The sequence below is a fragment of the Bidens hawaiensis genome, unplaced genomic scaffold, assembly GCF_021521415.1.
Source record: "Bidens hawaiensis isolate Kalapana, Puna unplaced genomic scaffold, B.hawaiensis_p1.1 tig00024229_1, whole genome shotgun sequence".
Lineage (NCBI taxonomy): Eukaryota > Viridiplantae > Streptophyta > Magnoliopsida > Asterales > Asteraceae > Bidens > Bidens hawaiensis.
The window spans coordinates 59,119-69,740 of NW_027493807.1; the positions used below are offsets into that span (position 1 = coordinate 59,119).

The following is a 10,622-nucleotide window of genomic DNA, read 5'->3' on the forward strand; positions in this document are numbered from 1 at the left end:
ATGAATGATTTCATTTGAAACACCAGAGATTGGTGCATTCACAATCTCAAGCCTTGCTTGGTCTGCCGGATCCAGTTTCCTGAAACATTGCTCATACATGATGTCTGATTCGCTGCCAGTGTCCACCAGGACTTTTGACACTTCATAATGAGCAATGTGTGTAGTGATGACAAGAGGACTGCTGATGGAAGGGCCTCCCCTGATTCTTGGGAAGATGACTTGTTGCTCGCGCCAATCTCCTTGGATTTGCGCGCTTCTCTTTCTTGATATTTGCCCTTGCCTTCCTCCCTCGGCTACACAGATTCTTTTGTACTTTTTGCTGGCAGAGGCTCCTTCTGGTTGTTCATTTTCAGGTCTTGAGTTCTTCACCAGGTGAGCCAGCTTGCCTGATTTCACATCTTTCTCAATTGCATCCTTCAAGTGGTGGCATGCATCAGTGTTGTGTCCTGTGGACTTGTGAAACTCACAGTACTTTCCACTGTCTGATGGTCCCTTGTAGTGTAGTGGCTTGGGGCTTTTGAACTGGACATTCTCAGTGCTTAACACCTGTGAAGGCGTTTTAGTGAGGGGAGTCCATATTCTTGGCAGAGGTCTGCTAGGATCTCTGCCGCCTTCCCTCTTATCACCTTCCCCGCGATTACGAATGTCTTTTTGGGGCTGAGGTGAGCTTGGTTGCGCCTGTTTTTCTGCGGGAGAAAAACTGGTTGGTTGCAACCTGGACCATACAGAGTTCTGTTTGCCCCTTTTTTCTTTGCTGCGCGGTGACTCAGCTTGATGCGCTCTTTCTCTTGCCCTATCTTGGGCAATTTGTTTTTCATTTCTCGCGAAGACTCGCGATGCTTCCATTAGTTTGGCCCAAGTGGTGGGCATGCCATCTCTGCTTACGAGAGCTCGGCGGAGTTGATCACTGCGCGCGCCTTGTATAAAGGCCACGCGCAGGAGTTGCTCAGTTATACCTCCGATTGCCAGAGACTCCTGATTGAAATGTGTTATGTAGTCCTCAATCGTTTCATCATTCCTGCGCACGCAGTGCATGATGTCATCAGGGTCGCGCGTGTGTCTGCGCTGCTGCACGAAGTGGGCTTGGAACTTTTCCAATAGTTCCTCGAACCCATCGATTTGCCCAGTCGGCAAGCTCTCGAACCAGACACGCGCCGCGCCCGTTAGGCAGCGAGCAAACATGTGACACCATGTTGGCATCGTCCAGCTCTCTAGGTTTCCCGTGTTGTAAAAACCTTGCAAGAAATCGTCTGGATCTGTTGTGCCGTCATATTTGCCCAAACCACTTGGCATCTTGGTTTTGTGCTGGATGGGGGCCTTAGCGATGCGCTCAGTGAACTTTGAATGTTTCACCAAGATGGCTGGTCTGTACGGTGTGGTTACGTCCACTTGCCCTCTAACTGGTGGGCTGTACGGTATGTGCAGATCCAGATCGGCTCTGGCTCCAGGCGCCATGTTCACAGGCGCGCGGAGCTGTGAGCCTCCTGCATGAGTATCTCGCGTCTTCCTCATGCTGTGCACTTCTTCATCACTGAACTCAGTGTGTGCAGTGTGAACAGAATGTCCTTCTTCCGGCGCGCGCGGCCTTTTTGTTCCATGAACAGTTTGCTTATCAAACGCTTGCCTTTGTGTTAAGTCGGCTAGCTTTTTCTGTTTGACCATCTCATTGTACTTGTCCATTAGACGCCGCTGCTCGTTTATGAGCCATTCTTTAGGATCATTTGTTTCATCCTCTGGACCCATTGGTCCTTTTTGTTTCGCGCCGGCAAGATTTTGTAACGTGAGATCGTCTGGAGGAGTTTCAGTCTGGCCGTGAGGAGTTGTGATGAAGGGACGGTTACTGGTGGTGCGCGTAGAATCACGCGGCCCCCTCAGAAACTGCTGTCCCTCATTAACATCCTCACGTTCAATATCCTCCAGAACTTGATCAACGTTACGAACGCCAGAAACCATGGTGATTTTTTTATATATAGATCTGATGAGATCTGATTGCCGTTGTAACAGTGGATGGCGCCAATGAAGAAACGTGGATCGACTCACTGGTAGACGATCTACTTTCCTCGGGTGTGATTATACTATTTCACCGATGGTTTTCTTGGATCTGGGTTCTTCCACCTACAAAATGAACAGCACCGTCAACTTACCCCTCAGAAAGGGACAGAGGGGTCCTCTTTGGGGTAACCCTCCGGTGTGAGAATAAGTATTTGTGGGAGAAGATAATAATATCAGAGTAAGGAAATCTGGAGAGTATTGCTTAATAGCTGAATACTCTGTAATTGGATGTGATTGTATATGATTGTGTATGTTACTGGCTGTAACTGTCTGTGAGTGAATGTGATTGAATGTGGAGTTGATGCTGTATTTATAGTGCTAGGGTTTCCACTGATTGGGCTCAGCCTTGTTGGCCTCCTCCAATTGCTCTGCGCCACGTGTCCTCTGGGACACCTGGTGCTTTCTCATTGGTTATAATCACGTGGTAGCACATGGGTTATGCTGAGTTGTCTACCTTTCATTTGGCAGCTGTCAACATCAGTATATTCTTATTCCTTAAAAATATACCTTCTGGAAGGTTGTCTGACGTGCACAATCAAGGTTGCCCTAATCCTGATTTGGATAAGGGCGAGGTTGATTATGTGCATGTATGATATGCGCCTATCCTGAGGATGCGCGAGGTCTTCTCTTTATTCTCACGCGCAGATGTTTCATGCGCAGATGTGATATGCACAAGCATGTGATATGCGCCACGCGCGGATGCGCCACGCGCAGATGTGGTGTGCGTGAGCATATGTGATGCGTGAGCATATGTGATGCATGAGCATGTGATGCATGAGCATATGTGATGCATGAGCATGTGATGCATGCGCCATGCGCATAGGTTTTGGCTTTGTGCCTTCATAAAGTCTTGATTTCAAGCCTCTTGTCTATATCTTGTGGGTTGACCCGCCTCGCTCGGTGTTGAGGCGGGTACATACCTCTTCACTATTAATTTATTGTTATGAGTTTGCTCAGTATGAGTGTAAAGCATTGATTTCTAATTGGCACTTGAGGATACTGTTATGTTTTGTTGAATTTATTTACTCAGTTTGTCTTTAATATATCCTATCTCTTTCTTTTCGTGGTCATATATGATTTGACACGCATATTCTTTTCATTGTTTTCCTTCACATTAGATGTGAAAATCCACTTAGATGTTCATATCATGTAAACATATTTAAAAATCTGCCAACTTGTTTACAAATTTGTTGCATATTTAAAAACATGATACGTATTTAAAATATATTAAATTATTCAAAAATCTGTTAAATATTTGTTGCATATTCAAAAACATGTAAACTTACAGATTTGTTACTATTTTTTACATATTTAAAAATATATAAACATATTTAAAAAAAATATGTAAACATATTTAAAAAAATATGTTAACTGATTTACAGATTTGTTACATATTAAAAAACATGTAAACTTATTTAAAAAAAATTTGTTACTATTTTTACATATTTAAAAATATGTTAACTGATTTACAGATTTGTTAGAGCATTCTCATCCCACCCCTCTTTTTATGTGAGGGGTGTTTTTATAATTTAGTGAGTGATTTAGGGTGTTGTGAGTGAAGAGTTTTTATATTTTAGAGAAAGTAGTGATTTTTCTGTATATTTAAAAAGTTATTGTTCACCCCCTATAATTTTTTAATATATTTTGAAAGTGGTTGTGAGTGAAGGAAAGAGAAAAGGTAATGATAAAATGTATAAAAAGTATTATTTAATTGAAATGGAGAGAGAAAATATAGTGAGTTTTAATGTAATTTTTGGTTTAGGGATATGGGGTGGGATGAGAATGCTCTTACATATTCAAAAACATGTAAACTTATTTAAATATATGTAAACATATTTAAAAATATGTAAACATATTTAAAAAAATATGTTAACTGATTTACAAATTTGTTACATATTCAAAAACATGTAAACTTATTTAAATATATGTATACTTATTTAAATATATATTTTTTATAGTTAAAACTATTTTTACAAAGAATATGTTAACTTATTTACAAATTTGTTAAATATTAAAAACATTTAAACTAATTTAAATATTTATTTTTTAAAGTTATAAAACATTTTTAAATTTTAAATTTGTGTAAACTTTAATTTTAAATTAATAATCAAAGGTAGTTGTCAAATAAAAGAAAATGAAAATTATGATTTTTTTTTTGAATGTTAATGCTTTCCTCCTACTATTTACAATATATCATCATTGCCAGGAATCGAACCCTAAACCTCTCACCCAAAGGCCAAAGCCTTTACCATCCCACTAAAGTGGAGATGGCAAATGAAATGAAAATTATGATGATGATCAAACAGAAAATGTAATTTTTGGAAAAACAAAAAAAAAAGTTTTGAATTGGTGTAAATAAATAAATCTATATGATAATTAAATTCAAGTTGTTTTGTAATAAAAAAGTTGATTGAAGTCAAAAAGAAACCAGAGGATGTAAGATGTCAGAAGAAAGACTATCATTTTTACATTCCAAAACTACCCTTTATGTACTTATACAAATTATTAAATTGTATTTATAAACCCAAAAGCCCACTTTAAATCACAACGGCAGATTATCTTTGATCAAGGGTTATAATGGAGTTTCTAGAGTTTTTAAAACTAATGTGAGTTTTTAATCTAACCATATCCTATATATATATATATATATATATATATATATATATATTATTTTAATTATACTATTATAATGAATAAAACCTAACCGGCCATCAGCCCCTTTCACACCATCGGTTTTCCTGCCACCGAATTATGGCGAGCCGCTGCTTTGGCAAACTCCTTTCAACCCTTTAATCATGCCTTTTGACCCGTTTGTTTGGTGTAACAACCCTAGTCTACGATAACAATCCTTAATCAACTCTTTAATTGCGTCATAACGTCCTCTAATCATCGAAATGAACTCGCGAACCGGCCGACCATGTTTGGAATTCGCAATAATAATCATTAACACATATGCGTTTCAATTAATAGTATAAATAGGACCTAAACTCGTAACTAAACTTGTCCCAATCTTTCTATTCATCTAAAACACTCTTTATAACTCGTATTTAATCCGTCAAAGATTCGTTTTCCGGCGACCATGGTTCACCCTCTTCCCGTCACATTAACAGGTATTTTTTATATGCATTTGAAACTTCTTGAGCCGTAAAACAAAATCCCTAACTCTATTTAAGCGAACATTGGACGTATATGAAGAATTGAAACCTAGGGTTATATGTAGAAAATGATGATCCAAAATGATAATATATATATATATATATAGGGGTGGGATCTAATGAAAACTTCTTTTAAAGAGAAAACTTAAAAACTCCTAGAAAATCCTAAAAAACTATTTTTATAATTTTTTTTTCATTATTCTTATATGTTGTTATTAGTTCAAAAAAAAAAAAAAAAACTTGTCGGTAACCTCGTCGGTATAGTGCGCATGTGTAATAGTGTGCATTGCATATATGCAAAAGTGTTTGTATTGCATAGAATACAACACTATTGCACATATTTGATACATACTATATGCAATATAAGACTAATACACACATCGAATACACATTAGTACGTATGTGTAATACAACAATAACGCACATGTGCACCACATCGACTTTTATTTTATTATTATTTTTTTTCCATATAATACAACACTACTACACATATACAATACACAAATATTGAATATATGCAATAAAACACTATTAAACTCAAAAAGATATAGTAATACACATGTGTAATACAACGGTATCGCACAGTAATACGTATGTGTATTACAACGTTTATTTTTTGTTTTATTTATTTATTTTTATTTTTTTTATTTTTTCGAGTGAAATATAAGAATAATAGCTAAAATAGAATTTTGAAAATATTTTTTATTTTTAATTAAAAATAATTCTTTATGAGTTTTTAGGAGTTTTTAAGTTTTCTCTCTAAAGGTGAGTTTTTTCTTGATCCTCTCCCTATATATATATACACACACACATACATACATACATACATTTCTAATCTTATACCAAGAAAACAAGTTAGACCAGATGGTTAGTGCGTGTGTGTGGGTGTTTGAGGACCAGGGTTCGAAACAGGGTCAGAGCTGCTTGTTTGCTATTTTAAAAAAAAAAACCAATTTCCTTTATGTTTACCAAATTAATTAGTTATAAATTAAATAAAATTTTAAATCATTTTTTCTTGAATAAATTTAATCATAAATTAATTTATCTTTTTCTACACCTAAAACCGAACTTTCATATTTGTTAAGCTTTCGCGAGAAATCGTTAATATAATATTATATTATATCCCTTTCCGTTAATATTTATAAAATGCTAACGCAATTATTTACGAAATAAAATTATGCCCTTAAAATCGGTGCTTCGTAAATATAATAAAATTCACTTACTAATAATAAACTATTAGTTGAAATAACATTTGAATAATATTATATTATAATGTCTTTTCGTTAAACCTTTAAAATAAATTTATATTTCTGCTACTTTATAAACTTTATAATTCGTTAAATTGTTAAAATTAGTTTATATTCCATTACGATTCGTTAACTTAACTTGTCAAACTTTAATTCGTTAAACTATAGTTCGTCAGTATTCTGTTAAAGTTAAATATAATAATGCCATAAAAGGCTAGTAAAATATATTAAAATAGTGCAATATATCGTTAACCAAATATATAACTTTTTCAATCCCGATAGTTAGATTTTGTTGTGTTTTAATTATAGTTCGAGAAGTTCAATCGTTTCGGATTCTTTAATGCACTTTCGGTTGCTTCGGTTTCGTTATCATGCTTTCAGTTTTCATTGCAATGTCTATCTTCAATTTAAATGTGAGTTTCTCACACCTCCTTTTTATTCTTTTATTACTTTCGGGGGTAGCATATGTATCTTACAAACTCAAAGTGTTTACAATTTCGTTACAAACTACAATTCACTACATGTAACATTTGATACTTCTCAAACCCGAAAACCCGACCCATTTTGAATTTTCGGTTTTGTTATGTGTGTGTGTGTGTGTGTTCTCAAGTTTCATTTCATGTGTTCGTCAATGTTATTTATATTCATTAAGTTGACCCGGTTTATCATTTAATGTATTCCTGTTAATTGTTTACCGTTAACTTTATATTTCCGATAATTTACGTTTATCGTACGTTCATTTCCTATTCGTAGTGAATTCTGAGGATTTACGGTTATCATTTGTCGTTTTAATTCATTTCATGTAATTAACGAAAGTTTAACGATTTAATGTCTTGTTTAATCAATTTCCAAATTATTAGGGTACACCTGCCTTCTATACGTCAGCACAAGCCTAGCTACCTTCCATACTCCAGCTACACAAGCCAAAAGCCCAAGTTCCAGCTTTCTGTTAGGTAAGCCCATTTCGTCCTGTTTATGCACATATAAAACACCAAATAAACAAAAACACAATTAAGAGAACTAATAAACAAATACACAACAACAATTATTATTATTATTATTATTATTATTATTATTTTTTGTAGTAAATCAGGTTCAATTAACAACGTCTTTTGGATTACATCGAAATAGAAGGCAAGCGGGCAACAAGCTGCGCCGCTACCCCATTTTGAATTGAAAACACAATCTTTTAAAAACTATATTTACTGATCTTGGAGTCATAACATTACTATGCATGACCTGCTAAACACGGGTAAGTAGCTCCACAATTATTGAATTGAAAAAATAGAAACTTACAAGTTACGATTAGAATATAATAAAGTAACCTTTGTGTTTCTTTTTATAAGTTCATGTAATAATGTCATACCACAAATATCAAATGTAATTAGATAAAAATAAATGATATAAAAAGAGTTGGTTACTGATGAAGGTAAAGTTGGTTATTAGTTTTTATTTGATTGAAGATGGTATATATTTTGTGAATGTGATTATAAACTTGTTTATGTCAGATATTCGGTCTGTATGATGAAGGCAATTAGTTCATTCCAGGGTGACTGTGAGATCTCTTCTTCACAAACTCTTGTTTTAGTTGGAAGAAAGGGTAACGGTAAAAGCGCAACGGGTAACAGTATTCTTGGAACAAATGTATTTAGATCTGGTGTAACAACTACTTTCGACTTGAAGTCAACAACACTGAAAGATGGGCGGATTTTAAATGTGATTGATACACCTGGTCTTGACATTAACCCTGCTAATTTTTTAACTATGATTTGTTGATTTATATTAATTAAAAATGGCAAATCTATTTTTCGTAAGTTCGTAGTTTGGTTTTGAAGTGTTTAAGCCGGTTAATAGTTTGGTTTAACGGAAAATTTTCTTTTGGTCGGTTTGGAAAATTTTGAAACTGTAACTAAATAGGTTGTTTACGATTTGTAGGATAAACCGGTTGGATATAAAACTATTACTAACTGTTTGGTTTGGTTTAGTTATAATTTTCTCTGGTTTGGTTTTTGTTTTGATTTTGGTTTTCATTGATAAAAAACTGTTGCTAATGGTTTGGTTTATGGTTTAACCTAAAAGCCGGATACTATTATCCTTTTAATTTTCGAAAGGCCACTATATTAATTAGAGAAAAGGTGGGCAACGTTGACCGTAAGAAGCAAGACGCCCAACAGTTACAACAACAAATGAAAGACAAAACAAACTAAAATTACAAAGGGAAATTGACGAAATTGAATTTACGCCAACCACATAGTATTATCTGCAACTAATTTTTCTTCTTGTGACAAATAGCTGGGATTGTTGGTTCATCTGTTGATACTGAATTTACTGAGGAGATTGCTAATACAGTTGGGGATGGTGTTCATGCATTTCTAGTGGTTGTGTCAATCCGCAGCAGATTTTCACAAGAGGAAGAAGCTGCAATAAGTAGACTGCAGTTATTTTTTGGAAGTCAATTTTATGATTATATGATATTAGTTTTTACCGGTGGGGATCAACTTGATGAGGATGAGACTTTGGAAGACTTCTTACATGACTGTCCTGAAAATTTAAAGGTTGTTGCTTGTAATTAAGGTTATCTTTATTGTAGATTTGATCATACTTTTAGTTATTTTAAGCTATAATTAAAGATCATAATCGATATTGTTTCAGGAAATCTTAGACACCTGTGAGAATCGTTGCGTTCTTTTTGATAACAAGACGGAAGATCAAGTTAAAAGATCAGATCAAGGAGATAAACTTTTATCATATGTAAACATGGTGTCAAGAAAGAATGGTGGAAAATTATACAAGAATGAGATGTTTGATGAATGGAAAGTTAAATCTAATACTTTTATTATAATGTTATTGCAATATGATGATATGTTGATAAATAAAGAGCTTCTATCCATGATCAGAAACAAGCTGTAAATTTCCAGGCTATGAAGGAGCCTAACCAGTCAACCGAACCCGAAATATCAATGCTGACAAATCATTTGCTTGAAGGGCATGTTCAGCAATTGTTTGAAAAGGTATCCTTGCATTATTATCAGTTCTTAGTGATTAATTTGCTACTAATTACTGTTATATAACTATTTGTTCACTCAAGGTAATTGAGTGTAAATTGTTTATATTAATAGACTGTATCATCACTATCCTAATTAAGCAAGTTATTGTAAATCCTTTGCATCAACTGATGAGCAGAAACTGATGGAGACAACTTCGAGTCTTCAACGGCAATTGGCCGCAGAGCGGGTTGCTCGGTTGAAGGCAGAAGAGGATGCTGATGCGACTCAGAAGGAAGCAGACGGGGAGATTTGTTATATAAAAGAGCAGATTTTTTTGTTTTTATTTTCAGCATTAAACAAAGTGTATTGTTGGAAATCATGCCCAAAACACGTACACCAATTATGATCTCAACTAAATTTGTCTATTTCTGGTTTATGATTTTTGACACACTTGCAATTACAATTACAGGTGAGCAACTTAACCGTTATAACTGTTAAACCGAACCATAATGGACATAATCGAACCGATTTTTATCGATAACCGGTATAACCAGTGGGTCAGTTAATAAATTTTTAAAAACCGTCAGATACGGGTCGGTTTTGGTTAAAGATAACTCCAAAACCGTCATAACCAAATCGATCCATTTATTTAACCAACAATATGTTTCGGATTAACTTCTCCTGAACATATTGTTGAATTATATCATTTTAAAGTTTTTGGTTCAACGTTTGTTATCAAATTAAGAAAAATTTCATAGTTCGATTATATACTATCATTCTATTTTTGAATATTTGTTATTAACATATAATGAATTACATACTTTGTAAGATTATGTCATGTCGTTTTTTGAAATAACCGATACCAAACTTTTAGACAAATTACATTGTTTTGGTTATGGTTAACCGACCCATAACCGACTCACTATAACTTACAAAATCGATTAACCAAAACTGCCATAAGAGGCCGGTTATGGTTATCCATTAACCGACATATCGGTTATGATTATGGGTTTAACTCAAAACCGTTTCAAACCGACCCATACACACTCCAACTTACAATCATCCCTTAGTACTCATCTATTTATAAGAATTCTACTCAAACCAAACATAAGCTTAACAGCTCCAACTTCCACTTTCTAGACTACGTCAACTTGCAAAACATTCAAGAACTAAGCATGTAT

The 10,622-nt window shown here is 34.5% G+C and overlaps 1 protein-coding gene across 1 annotated transcript; it reads left to right on the forward strand.

The window, feature by feature from the left end:
* The first annotated feature begins 7,978 nt into the window (after positions 1 to 7,978).
* LOC143568780 (immune-associated nucleotide-binding protein 9-like) lies at positions 7,979 to 9,914 on the forward strand. The gene is made up of 6 exons (XM_077054848.1): positions 7,979 to 8,207; positions 8,741 to 9,009; positions 9,107 to 9,271; positions 9,352 to 9,467; positions 9,631 to 9,804; positions 9,911 to 9,914. The coding sequence occupies exons 1-6, from the start codon at positions 7,979 to 7,981 to the stop codon at positions 9,912 to 9,914; spliced, it is 957 nt and encodes a 318-aa protein (XP_076910963.1).
* The last annotated feature ends 708 nt before the right edge of the window (positions 9,915 to 10,622 follow it).